At 36.9% G+C, this 13,676-nt stretch overlaps 1 protein-coding gene across 4 annotated transcripts in view; it reads left to right on the top strand.

The window, feature by feature from the left end:
• Positions 1–13,676, top strand: part of NUP107 (nucleoporin 107) — a 44,411-nt gene that overhangs the window by 23,158 nt on the left and 7,577 nt on the right. For all 4 annotated transcript variants that reach the window (XM_067697272.1, XM_067697271.1, XM_067697270.1 and 1 more), the window contains 12 exons: positions 3,156–3,246; positions 3,383–3,459; positions 5,338–5,397; positions 6,445–6,590; positions 6,718–6,766; positions 9,596–9,665; positions 9,986–10,104; positions 10,805–10,843; positions 11,142–11,292; positions 11,625–11,737; positions 12,667–12,769; positions 13,229–13,389. In XM_067697272.1, coding sequence (XP_067553373.1) covers positions 3,156–3,246; positions 3,383–3,459; positions 5,338–5,397; positions 6,445–6,590; positions 6,718–6,766; positions 9,596–9,665; positions 9,986–10,104; positions 10,805–10,843; positions 11,142–11,292; positions 11,625–11,737; positions 12,667–12,769; positions 13,229–13,389 — 1,179 coding nt within the window. The remainder of the gene's footprint in view (positions 1–3,155; positions 3,247–3,382; positions 3,460–5,337; positions 5,398–6,444; positions 6,591–6,717; positions 6,767–9,595; positions 9,666–9,985; positions 10,105–10,804; positions 10,844–11,141; positions 11,293–11,624; positions 11,738–12,666; positions 12,770–13,228; positions 13,390–13,676) is intronic.

Consider the following 13,676-nt stretch of genomic DNA (forward strand, 5'->3'; position numbering starts at 1 on the left):
AGAAGCCACGACAATGAGAAGCCTGCGCACCACTCGCTGCAACTAGAGAAAGCCCGCGCACAGAACAAAGACCCAACACAGCCAAAAATAAAAACAAATAAATAAATAAATTTATTAAAAAAAAAAAGTAGGGGCTTCCCTGGTGGCACAGTGGTTGAGAGTCCGCCTGCCAATGCAGGGGACATGGGTTCGTGCCCTGGTCTGGGAAGATCCCACATGCCACGGAGCGGCTGGGCCCGTGAGCCATGGCTGCTGAGCCTGCGCGTCCGGAGCCTGTGCTCTGCAACAGGAGAGGCCACAACAGTGAGAGGCCCGCGTACCAAAAAAAAAAAAAAAAAAAAAAAAGTAACCTTTGTGATAGTTAAGGTCTTGTGTGTAAGGTGTGAAGTATCTGATCAGACAGCTTACTGGATGGCTCTGTGGACTTTTTTTTTTTTTTTTGCGGTACACAGGCCTCTCACTGTTGTGGCCTCTCCCGTTACAGAGTACAGGTTCCAGACGCGCAGGCTCAGCAGCCATGGCTCACGAGCCTAGCCGCTCCGAGGCATGTGGGTTCTTCCCGGACCGGGGCACGAACCCGTGTCCCCTGCATCAGCAGGCAGAGTCTCAACCACTGCGCCACCAGGGAAGCCCTCTGTGGACTTTTTAGATGAGGTAGTCTGATGCATAGGAGCTTCAAGCTTCAGATATTATGCTGTACCTGTTTTGCTGTACTCTTGGTAATGTTCTTTAGATAGAAATATGTTAGCTCAAAGTGTTGTTTGTTCTTCTGTGTTACAAACCACTAGCATATATTAAGTAATTTTTATAGTAGTAAGTGTTGGATTATTAAACATCATTCTTATTTTTTAATTAAGAAAAGAAGGGGGATTCCCTGGTGGTCCAGTAGTTAGGCCTCTGAGCTTTCACTGCTGAGGGTTTGGGTTCAATCTCTGACTGGGGAACTAAGATCCTGTAAGCCACGTGGGTGGCACGGCGCCCCCCCCCCAAAAAAAAAGGAAAGAAAGAAAGAAAAGAAGTAACACATACTCATTTGTTCAGAAAATATTTGAGTCCCAGCCACTCTGCCAGGTGATGTGCAGGATACTAGGAATCACAATGGCAATTAAGAATGTAGTTTTAAAAACAAAACAAAAATATGATCACATTATTGAAAGTCTTGAAAAATAAAAACTCTCAAGGTCCCACTACCTTTACATAATCACAGATAGTGGGGTTTTAAAATTTACTTACAAGCCTTTTTTTGTACATCTTTTTTTTTCACTTTACACGAGCCTCTCACTGTTGTGGCCTCTCCCATTGCGGAGCACAGGCTCCGGACGCGCAGGCTCAGCGGCCATGGCTCATGGGCCCAGCCGCTCCGTGGCATGTGGGATCTTCCCGGACCGGGGCATGAACCCGCGTCCCCTGCATCGGCAGGTGGACTCTCAACCACTGCGCCACCAGGGAAGCCCAAGTCAATAGTTTTGGTATATTACAGTATTGATTTTTTCATTGTGATAAAAGATATATAACAAAATTTGTCATTTTAACCATTTTCAAGTGTAAATTTCAGTGACATTAATTAAATTCACAGTGTTGCGAAACCATCACCACTATGTTTCTAAAACTTTTCATCACCCCAAGCAGAAACTCCATAACCATTATGCAGTAATTCCCCATTTCCCCTTTCTCTCAGCATTTGGTAACCTAATCTTTCTGTCTCTATGCATTTGCCTATTCTAGCTATTTCATGTAAGTGGAATCATACAATATTTGTTCTTTTGTGTCTGGCTAATTTCACTTAGAAAAATGTTTTTAAGGTTTTGCATTCAGATTTTGTCCTGCCTTTTTTAGGTAGCATATCAAATATTTAAAAAATATTTTTCCATGTTGCTACATAGCTTTCATAATTTTTAAAAGTCATAAATCCAAAATGATGTTTTGGGTATGATACTTTTTAACTGATTCAATTTTTTTAAAAATATTTATTTATTTATTTTTATTTATTTGGCTGTGCCGGATCTTAGTCATGGCATGCGGGATCTTCGTTGTGGCGTGTGAGATCTTTTAGTCGTGGCATGTGGGCTCTTAGTTGCAGCATGCGGGATCTAGTTCCCTGACCAGGGATCAAACCCTGGCCCCCTGCATTGCGAGCGTGGAGTCTTAACCATTGGACCACTAGGGAAGTCCCTTAACTGGTTGTATTAATCAGATTCTGTAGGTTCAAATGACAGAAGCCCAACTCAGATTACTTACAGGTCGGGGATTGATTGTCTCATGGAACAGAGAAGTATAGAGGGTTATATCTGGTTATAAAAGCAGGATTCGGGGACTTAGAAGATGTCATTAGGATACTGTCTCTCCCAGGCTCTTGACACTCCTCTGTGGCTTCATTCTCAAGAAGCCATTTGTGTCTGTGATGGCCACCAACAGCTCCAGCCTTACATCCTCCTGCAAGCTAGCAACCCCAGCAAAAGGAGTGTCTCTCTTTCCCAATATCTCTGGCAAGGGTCCTGGGAGTGATTCTTGTTACATCACATGCCTAATCCTTGAGTTCAGAGATGGAATCATATGACCTATTCAAACCATATGAACTAAATGGGGAGAGATGGTTCCTAAAGAGATGATGGACCAACAAACATGTTTCTATCTCACTGGTATATCAAGCTCATCTGTTTGGTCACATTTAACATGAAGAAATATCATTTTTATGGGCTGAATGAGCAATAGCACCCTGTCATTATAGAGACTAACAGTGTTTTTGTAATACTTTTACATAAATCAAGGGTCATCAGCCTCTTTAGCCCATTTGTCTCTAGCAGAATTACATGCCTGTGGGCGCCGTGGGCACCTAGTGGTAAGCCCAGAATCAAAGAGCAAACGGATTATTAGGGAAAGAAAGAAAGGAAGGAAGGGAGGGACAGAGGGACGGAGGGAGGGAGGGAGGCAGGAAGGCAGGCAGGCAGGCAGGCCCGCGGGCGGGCAGAGGCCACAGAAAGACATGCATATGGCTGAAGTGAAACGCCATTACTGATTGTCTACACCATCCTTTGTCACATCTATGCCATAAGTTATCTAATCCTCATAAATTGCTTGTACTTTTCTATAAGGCACAAGTGCTTCTTTAGTACTGCATTGGTTACATGACCAATCACTGTTTCTTGTTTCTAAAGGCACAACGACTCTGCAAACGCTGTGGTCAGGCATGGAGAGCTGCAACACTTGAAGGCTGGAAGCTCTATCATGACCCCAATGTTAACGGAGGTATTTTAATTGATTTTATTCTGAGAGTTAGCTCTAAATGGCAATTTTGTGAAGTATAGCGTTTGTTTTTAGAAATTGTTGAACTTAGGAGATCTCATTTTAAACTATAAACTTTATTTCTTTTACTGTTTTATAGGAACAGAATTAGAACATGTTGAAGGGAATCCATATAGATGCATTTGGAAAATAAGTTGTTGGAGAATGGCGGAAGATGTAAGATATAATAAAATATTTACTGATACTGATTTTTATTCATAATTCACTGAAGGCCTGCTGAAGATGCTGTGAAATGTTGAGAGTAGTTTAAGACTAAAGTTCCTGTTTTTGAAGAACTTCCAATCAAACTGAAGAACAGGGCAGGCTTTACGAATCAGAGTTATTCAGACACACTGAGTACTAAGAATTAAGCACTGAAATAAGGCAAAAATACAAAAAAAGGTAGCAGATGAAGTCACAGAATAAGCACTGGGCTGGCTTCCAAAGAGAATTGAACCGATCTTTTAAAAATTACTAGGATTTGAGTTGTTGGGCATGAAAAGCAGAGAAAGGAATTGTCGGTAGGATGCCTAGGTTGGGAAAAGTCAAGGGAAGGTAGGTTTACCAGGTTGGAGCAGAAGGCTCACAAGAGGAAATATAGTCAGTTCTGTCATGACACCACCTACGCATTCCTAAAAATCACTACAGCATGACAAATTGTGGAGAAAATCCACAGGGCTTTTAGGGAAAATAGAATTAAGAGCACGGTACTCAAAAACCACCAGTGACACATAAAAAGTTAAAAACTTAATAAAAATAGCACAGTGTCACACTGTTAAATAAACACATAAATACTGCAACAAATATGGCAGTTTACCTTGAAAAAGAACTGGAGTTTGCTTGTGGAATGAGGTGTCAGAGGGTTACAGCTTGTGAGTTATTGAGAGGTGATAGAAGGAGGTTATCTGAAATGAAACAAAATTGTAACAGTTGATGTGGATGGATTTAGCTTATCATACACCTGGAGAGCCCAGGGAGCTGGTAGATGTTTGAGGTGTGTCAGTTTTGTGTATTTCCAAGTGGCTTGGTTCATTTAGGTGTTTTCAGTATTCAGCTAATGTTTCTTGTGCACAAAATTGTGCATAAGGAAATGGGAAGTTTATATTATGTTCAAATCATTCCTTGATAAATCAATTGCATTGGAACAAATTCACATTTTCAAAACAAGCATTGTAGTAGAACTGACTGTAAGAAGATGACTGAAAAACGTAAATTAAGAGCAGGCAGTGGTGGTCCTCAAGTGCTGCTCTAAGGAATGGGAACTTTGTACCATAGATAGTGGTGAGCCATCAAAACCTTGAGGGCACATGACAGCAGTGCTTTAAGAAAATTAGCATGGCAGTGGAAAATAGGCTTAAAATTGAATGAACTAAAGACTGAGAAACTAGTTAGGAGGCTGTCAGAGTTATTCAGACACTAAGTAATAAGGGCCTGCCCTGGGTTAATATGGAGAGTACAAAAGAACAGAACAAAAATGGTCAGGACCAGAAACTGGAAACAACGCAGAGGAGGACTCAGTTGTATAGTGAGAGTCTCTGAAGTCTCTTGTTTGGATGATGAGAAAACAGGAATGTCATTAATAGAATCCAGAAGTAAAATGGGATAATTTGATGAACATAATTAATTCTACTTAGGAATTTGATGCAAACTGATGCATGACAGGCTCCGAGTGTGCCTTGTTTGGATGTTGTTCTTAGGTCACTGTCAGGTAGTATTAGGTATTTAGAAACTTCATAGGGGAAAACACCTATACAGAGTCTATCTGGAATAAAATTTGCGTATAATAAATAATCAAAGCATCCATTAGATTTGAATCTGCTTTCACTCTGTATTTGAAATTTAGATATTTGACTTTTCAGGAAGATTTCAGCATTGGCTATATCAAACTAAGGGGTCCTTCCTTCTTATTCCCCTACTAGATCTTTTACTAAAGTTTAGAAACTGTCAGGTGAGTAAATAAGTTCATTTTAGAAGACACTGCAGATTTCCAGATTATGAAAAAGTTGACATACTAAGAAAAACAGTTCAATTTTATTTATATTCATTATATTTCAGGAGCTTTTTAATAGATATGAGAGAGCAATTTATGCAGCTTTAAGTGGGAATCTCAAGCAGGTATGCGATTTATTTTAATAATTCTTTTTTTTCTATGGAATGAAATTATATATAATATATGTCATATATGTAACCATATATAATAATCGTATAAGCTTAAGCTACTAAGAATAGCAATGATAGCGATAATCATGAAATAGAATAGTAACTTGAGGTACTTAGTTTGATGTATCTCATACACCAGATGATGTTTTATTTATTTATTTATTTTAATCTTACTTTTTTTTTAAATTAATTAATTTATTTGGCTTCACTGGGTCTTAGCTGTGGCACGAGGGATCTTCTTTGCCGCATATGGGATCTTTAGTTGCGGCATGCAAACTCTAAGTTGCAGCTTGTGGGATCTATGGAGTTCCCTGATCAGGGATCAAACCTGAGGCCCCTGCATTGGGAGCGTGGAGTCTTAGCCACTGGACCACTAGGGAAGTCCCCCAAATGATGTTCTGATACATGAAATCAAATTTCAGTTTCTAAGAATTGTAAATTTAATTCCAATACACATTTATTGATGACTTATGGTTCCCATAGCTTTATCCAGAAGTGTTCCACAAAGGCACAATGACTGAATTGTCTCACACGTGTGTGTGCTGCTCACAACTCCTACTACCCCCTACATTTTACAGCGGTTTTGAGGAATGTTACCATAACACTGAAACACCATCTTATATCAGCATGGAAAATTGATGCTATTGTGTGCTCATCATGGAAAAAATCATAATAGTTCAGACTTCTTAGAAGATGTGGTTTGAGGGACTTCCCTGGCGGTCCATTGGTTAAGACTCTGAGCTTCCATTTCAGGGGGCACGGGTTCAATCCCTGCTTGGGGAACTAATATCCCTCACCTCATGCTGTGCAGTGCAGCCAAAAAAAAAAAGGAGATGTGGTTTGAGGGGTGGAGAGAGGAGGTTATTTTGGTATGATATTTTATAATACACAATGTCTTATGTCATTATAGTGACTTTACAGTCCATATAAGTGGGTGTAACTGCTTTTCCTTTCTTTTTTGTTGGCTATGTCTGCATGTTTCTGTTTTGGAATGGGGTAAAGCTGCTTCCTGTCTGTGACACCTGGGAAGACACAGTGTGGGCCTACTTTCGGGTGATGGTGGACAGTCTGGTAGAACAGGAGATCCGGACATCAGTAATAACTCTAGATGAAACTGAAGAACTCCCTAGAGAATATTTGGAGGCAAAGTGAGTGAGTTGGTTTGTTTTTCATCATGAGGATTTGTAGTATTCTCTGTGAAGTTTCATTTTGTAGTCTTTGTTCATATTATTTATTAGCGTTGTTTTATCCCTTTCCTTGTTCTTTCTTTCAAAGTTGGACTTTAGAAAAGGTTTTTGAAGAACTTCAAGCTACTGATAAAAAGGTAAATATTAATATTTTAGGATAACTGGAATACGAAACTAAATGTTACATTGTGCACTGTAGCTGAAAGGCACAAAAGTATGTGAAATCTTGTTATATTCTCTTTTCGTTTCCTCACCTCTTATTCATATAAGAGATATTCTTTAAAAAGAAAAAACTTAACTGCATATTTAAATGATACATCATTTCTGTTTATTTGGTTTAGGATTTGTTTCATCTAAATATATGGTATGCATGTAAGCTAATTTATTCCTTTCTTTTTGAAAAATTAAAATATATAATGGCAAATTAGCAAGACTTTCTTTTCCTAGATCTCAAAATAATCCAGTATTTTTTAAAGTAATATTCTTTTTTTGGGGGGGGTATGCAGGCCTCTCACCACTGTGGCCTCTCCTGTTGCGGAGCACAGGCTCCGGACGCGCAGGCCCAGCGGCCATGGCTCACGGGCCCAGCCGCTCCGCGGCATGTGGGATCCTCCCGGACTGGGGCATGAACCCGTGTCCCCTGCATCGGCAGGCGGGCTCCCAACCACTGCGCCACCAGGGAAGCCCTAAAGTAATATTCTTAAAAATTTTTTTAAATAACCAAAGTATGTACTTGAAACAAAATAGTCTAAAGATGTATAAGTAAGGCCTTTATAAAACTTCCTCCCAACCTCTTTATGGTTATTCTCATTCACTGAGATGATAAAACATTGATATGTATCCTACATATCCTTCTCCATAATCTTACAAATATATGTAGATAATGTAGATATTCCAGTATAGGATTTTGGTTTTTGAGGTTGTTTTTCACATCATTCTACCTACATTAGTCTATGGCTTTTTTTCCCCCCATTTAATGATACTGTCTTTGAGTTAGTGGATATAGATTTAACAGCCTAACTTATTATTTTTAATAGGTATATAATGTTCTATAGAATGATGTATCCTTTTTTTTGATCATTCCCCTTTTGGTGATATTTAGGTTGCTTCTAGCACTGCAATGAACATTCTTATTTATTTATTCTTATTTTTTTATGCTTATCTACTAGTCCTGTTTCTTTACAAGTTTCCTGAAAGCAGGAATGTTGGGTTAAAGGGTATATGTATATTAAGTTAATTTCCTTGTTGTAGCAATTAATTCATACTCCTACAAGTAATTTATTAATGTGGCCATTTCCCTGCATTCTCACTAGTCCCAGATATCACAGTTTTTTTTATTTTTTGCTAATCTATCAGATTAGCTGGGAAATAGAAACTCACTGTTCTTCTCATATTTCCCTGTCTATTCATAAGGCTGAGCAAATTTTCCTGTTTATTGACCATTTTTTAATTTCCTATTTAGAGCTTTCACCTATTTTTCTGTTGGATTTTATTTTTTCCTTATTATTGTATAAGAGTTCTTTGTATAGTAAAAAAAAATGTAGTGCTTTCTCTAGCAAGTGTTTTTTTGCCAGTCTGTTGTTTTGGAGATTCCAATGAATGAAAATAAAACAAGAAAGTCAAGGAATAGATACAAATTTAGAAACGGGGGAGCATTTACATATGATGAGAGTGTAAATCTAGAAACTCAAGATGCAGTAAGTTACTAGAATTAATAAGAGAATTTTTAAAGTATCTAAATTCAAGACAGAGTTATGAAAAAAATCATATCCTTTTTGTAATTGTTACAGCTAGTTAGAAAAGGATTTAGCTCCCTGCAAAAGTCCCATTTAAATTATTGACCAAAACTATAAGATACCCAGGAATAAAATTAACCAAGGGTTTGAGGACCTTCATAAAAAGCTATAGAATCCTATTGAAAGACACAAATAAATAGATATACCACATTCCTGGATGAGGTGATTTGATATAAATCTCAGCCATTCCAAAATTAACATTGAAACCTAATGCTTTGGGGCATTATTTCTGAACAGAAAATTTCCAAGTAGAAGAATAAGTGAGAATGGCGAGAAAAGAACAATAATTAATAGGGTATTTGCCTTCCTCAATAATAAAACAATATAAAGATACAATAAAACAGTATCGAATTGTCACAGGAATAAATAGATCATCGGGATATGAAAATCCATATTAGATCCAAATATATATGAGAACTTAATAGTTGTAGATGACAGAGATGACGTTTCCTTTCAGAGTAAGAGGGATGGTTTATTTACATACATGGTATGGACATAATTGACTTTCCATCTGGAAGAGAACAAAGCTAGATCTCTGCTTCATGCCATGTATTAAAATCAGTTCCAGAGGGAGCAAACATTTGAATGTAAAAAAGAAAAAATATTGGAAGAAAATTTAGACAAATAAAAATCAAAATATATTTGACCAAAAATATATGAATTATTTGCTTCAGAAAAAAATCCAACAGCAGGTTACTTGTAAATTTTGTCTGCTCTGTGCCTAATCACTATTTTGATTGGTTTTGTTACTTTTGGTGCCATTTGCAGAAGAGAATACCCAAAGAATGCTTTCAAGAACCACTGTTTATGTTGAAGGAAATCTTACAGTTTATTTTGATTTGGTCACATGTGCCCTTCTTTTCTGGTTCACCACGGACTGCCAAGGAAAACTATAGTAAAATATAAAAAATAAAAGTTTCTTAACATTCACAGAGATTAAATTGTTTTATCGCAATTCTCTGCTTTCAAAGATAACGTTGAGCCTTGAGTATATATTTCCAAGGGCAGTATCTTTCTCATGTTTTACTTTATTTTGGTCTCCTAAGACCCTTCATCTCCAGCTTTTTCTTTGTATATGTTCCTTCAAAAGTTGACATTTTTAGCTTACCAATGAGTACATACTGCAGAATGACCATAGTAGATTTATGGAAAATGTAAAAACTTTTTCAGAGAGTTCTGGAAGAGAATCAAGAACATTATCATATAGTTCAAAAATTCCTTATCCTGGGAGACATTGATGGTAAGATATATTTTATTTCACTTTGTATGAGTTCTTTGTTTTCTTTAGTAATTTTGTAAAAAGTTATCAAAACAGTGCATATGACTTACCACATTTTGTCATCTCTATAAATACCAACGTATCTGAATGCAACTATTTACTTAATTTTTAGAAAATAAAGTTTGAATTTAATCCAGAGTCTGTTTTATATGATGGTTCTTAACAATGAGATAGTGAACTGGTAGTGGTATAGGAATACAGTAAACGTCCTTGGATAGTGTTTATATCTCTTCTTTTGATTTTTATCCCTATTGTTGCATCTTTGCTTTGATTGCTTATAGGTCTGATGGATGAATTTAGCAAATGGCTTTCCAAAAGCAGAAACAATCTACCTGGACACCTCCTTCGCTTCATGACTCACCTCATTTTGTTTTTCCGCACTCTGGGACTACAGACCAAAGTAAATAAAAATGAGCTGTATACCCTTCTCTGCAAGATTGATGCTTTATACACCTATTGTCAGGAAAACATGCTACTTTTTGGTTGTTGTTTTCTGGAAATGGTGACCATAGTCTCATATGATCACTCGATGATGATTCACTGCAGGTTACTTGTTAGGGTTCTAATCTGTGGCTGCAGAATGCTGGTGGTTACCTGGATTTTGGACAATTTATAACTTTAATCCTCATCAGTACCCAACTCTAAATCAACCAGCTAAGGTAACTGAGCCAGACTAAGTTCTCTGAGATCTTAAACCTTTGTTTTCTTTTTTCTTTTTCTTCTGTCCTAAATGGTAACACTTTGGTCAGAGTACATGTAGAAGGCAGAATGATGCAGTAGTTGAAAGCTTGGGTTTTGGAGTAAGAATCCTGGATTCATATTCTTACTCAGCAGCTTCTAGCTGTGTAATTCTGGGTAAATCTCCTTAGGTCTTAGTTTCTTCCTCTGTAAAATGTGAACAATAATAGTAACTACCCACAAAGAGTTAGGGTAAGGCAATACATGAACTTTGCTAAGCACTTAGTTATTGCATGTAGTTATTGCTCAGTGGTAAGTATTAAAAGTCATTAAATCATAGCGGAATTTTTATTAGATATATTGCTGGTACACATAAGCAGTTGTATTTATAATTTAATAATTATATCTTATTTCCTATTAAGGAAGAAGTTTCCATTGAGGTTTTAAAGACATACATACAGGTAAATTTTGAGAAACCACAATTATATATATTTTTTTACCATTTTAATGAAAACAAAAATCAGAATGATAATATTTTAATATCTAGTGGCAGGAGAGTCATCAAAATCCATAAAGTTCTTTTAATTGTCATAAATACTTTCTTTTGGAATTTAAAATTCTGTTTAGCAGCACAAATCTATATCTGTATGAATCTCTCCTAAATATATTTGAAATTTTGAAGTGAACTTTTTAAAAAGCACTGTTGATCCTAGAACTTGTTTAGTTATTGACATACTTTGATCCTTTTTTGTTTTTTAGCTTTTAATAAATGAGAAACATACAAATCTCATAGCATTTTATACCTGTCATTTGCCTCAAGACCTCGCTGTTGCCCAGTATGCATTATTTTTGGAAGGTGTTACAGAATTTGAACAGCGCCACCATTGCCTGGAGCTGGCTAAAGAAGCAGGTAAAAATGGTTGAGAACATCTACTGGGCTTTGTAGGCAGATTATCATTTTGGCTTTAGTAACATTTAGCCTTCTAGTTTTAAATCCTATTTCTCTTACGAGGTGAAAAGGAATGAGGTTTTCAGTGAAATTCTGTTTTAGGAATGAAATAACCTATACTGTAACTCGTGTGAAATATCTTTTAATTTTGGCATTTTCTTTTATAATGTCTTTCATATTTTACATATTTTTAAAGAAGTGTTATCCCAAATTTACCACATCATTGTGACTGTTTAGAGGATATTAGTGTGAACGATTAATTCTTGTTTTTGTTTCTTCAAAAAATTCTTTAGATTTGGATATTGCAACTATAACAAAAACCGTAGTTGAGAATATTCGGAAGAAAGATAATGGTGAATTCAGTCATCATGACCTGGCCCCAGCCCTAGATACTGGCACTACTGAGGTAACATGAGGGGAAGAGAGAGGTGTGTTATATAACTCCTGATAATCCCTCATGTTATGCTTTTGTGAACTTCTACCTTAAAATACTCTGGCTTCTTTCTTTTTTAAAGAATTTTTCTTTGTCAGCCAAGTTATAAAAATTGGCAGCAAACTTAAGGTCTTGTGTAAGGAATTGCTTAATAGTAGTATTATGTTAAGGGAAGTTTCTTTAATGGAAAAAACCTGAGCATTGGATTTTTGCTCATCAGATTATTCTAGATACTTGATCAGTCACTTTTTTTGTTTTTTGGCTGAGTCGGGTCTTAGTTGCGGCACTCGGGATCTTTTCATTGTGGCATCTTTTCGTTGTGGCGGGTGGGCTCTTCGTTTTGGTACGTGGGCTTCTCTCTAGTTGTGACATGTGGGTTTTCTCTCTCTGTTTATGCCGTGTGGGCTCCAGAGTGCATGGGCTCTGTAGTCTGCGGCACACGGGCTCTCTCATTGAGACACGTGGGCTTAGTTGCTCTGCAGCATGTGGGATCTTAGTTTCCTGCATTGGAAGGTGGATTCTTTACCACTGGACCCCCAGGGAAGTCCCGATCAATCACTAACTTTTATGTAGCTTACTTATTCCTATTTTCAGAAAAGAATAGAAAGTTTTATCTAGGAAAGAAAAAAATTTTAGAGTAGCACTTAAAGGAATTACATGATGAAGTTGGTGGGACATCACATATATAATTCCAGATTCACAGTCCGGTAAGTTTTTTCTATAATTTAATAGAGACCTATTAAATGTGAAAATAAACTGAGAAAAGCTATTTTCTTTCATTATTTTGTATAACCTGAGGGAAAATATTCACTAGAAGTACAGACATAAGCTGGTTCTACTAATTTGTAGAATATCGTAGAAAAAACACAGTTGACATTTCTTTTTTCCAATTAAATGAATAGGAGGACCGTTTAAAAATCGATGTAATTGACTGGTTGGTATTTGACCCATCGCAGAGGGCGGAAGCACTAAAACAAGGCAATGCCATAATGAGGAAATTCTTGGGTATGCTGTATTTTTATATTCTTTTTTTTTTTTTAAGTTTTTGTTCTGTTCTAGAACTTTGTTGTTTGTTTTTCCAACCCTTCCAGTAGGGTAACGTACAAAACAGCCACTGTTACGGCTGGTATTGTGAAACAAAACATATTTAATAGTGACTTTTCATATCCTACTCAATTTTGCATATAATCTCAAGGCTTTGAAAAAATTGAATTGCCTTTTTTTAAGACACAGAAAAGTATGTAAAAGTAATTGCATTTAATGAATCCTTTTGTGACTGTTACATTGAGATAAGGAAAAGCCCAGCCATTAAGTAGAGAGATCACCCAGACCTTTAACAGAAGTACCTTGAGACATGAAATGGTTACAGGTAGCTGTGAAAGTTGCAAACCAATAATTTGATTCCTTTAGAAACCATTACACGGAAATCCATATGTATTGAAAAACTGTATATCTTTTTCACAGCATCAAAAAAGCACGAAGCTGCAAAAGAAGTATTTGTGAAAATTCCTCAGGATTCAATAGCAGAAATCTATAACCAGTGGGAGGAACAAGGAATGGAGAGCCCACTTCCTGCTGAAGATGATAACGCTATCCGAGAACACTTGTGCATTAGAGCTTACTTGGTGAGATTGTAAAAACCACAAAACCTTTCTTTATGATGACTTTCCTGATTCACTCTCAGACCTTGAACTGTTTTTCCAGAAGTGGTGATTGACTCATTATCTTAGCTCCCTTGCGACTGTGGGACTGACTGATCCATAAGAACTTTGAAGACAAGACCTGGTCTTCATTTGCATGAGCCTCTAATCAGTGCTAACCAACTAAGAACGTTTCACATGGTAGATAGTGTGTGTGATGTCTGAAATGTATGTTTTCTTAAGATTCTTTGAATGCTTCTCTCAACTTTAAC

The sequence above is a fragment of the Pseudorca crassidens genome, chromosome 11 (genome assembly GCF_039906515.1).
Source record: "Pseudorca crassidens isolate mPseCra1 chromosome 11, mPseCra1.hap1, whole genome shotgun sequence".
Taxonomy (NCBI): Eukaryota; Metazoa; Chordata; class Mammalia; order Artiodactyla; family Delphinidae; genus Pseudorca; species Pseudorca crassidens.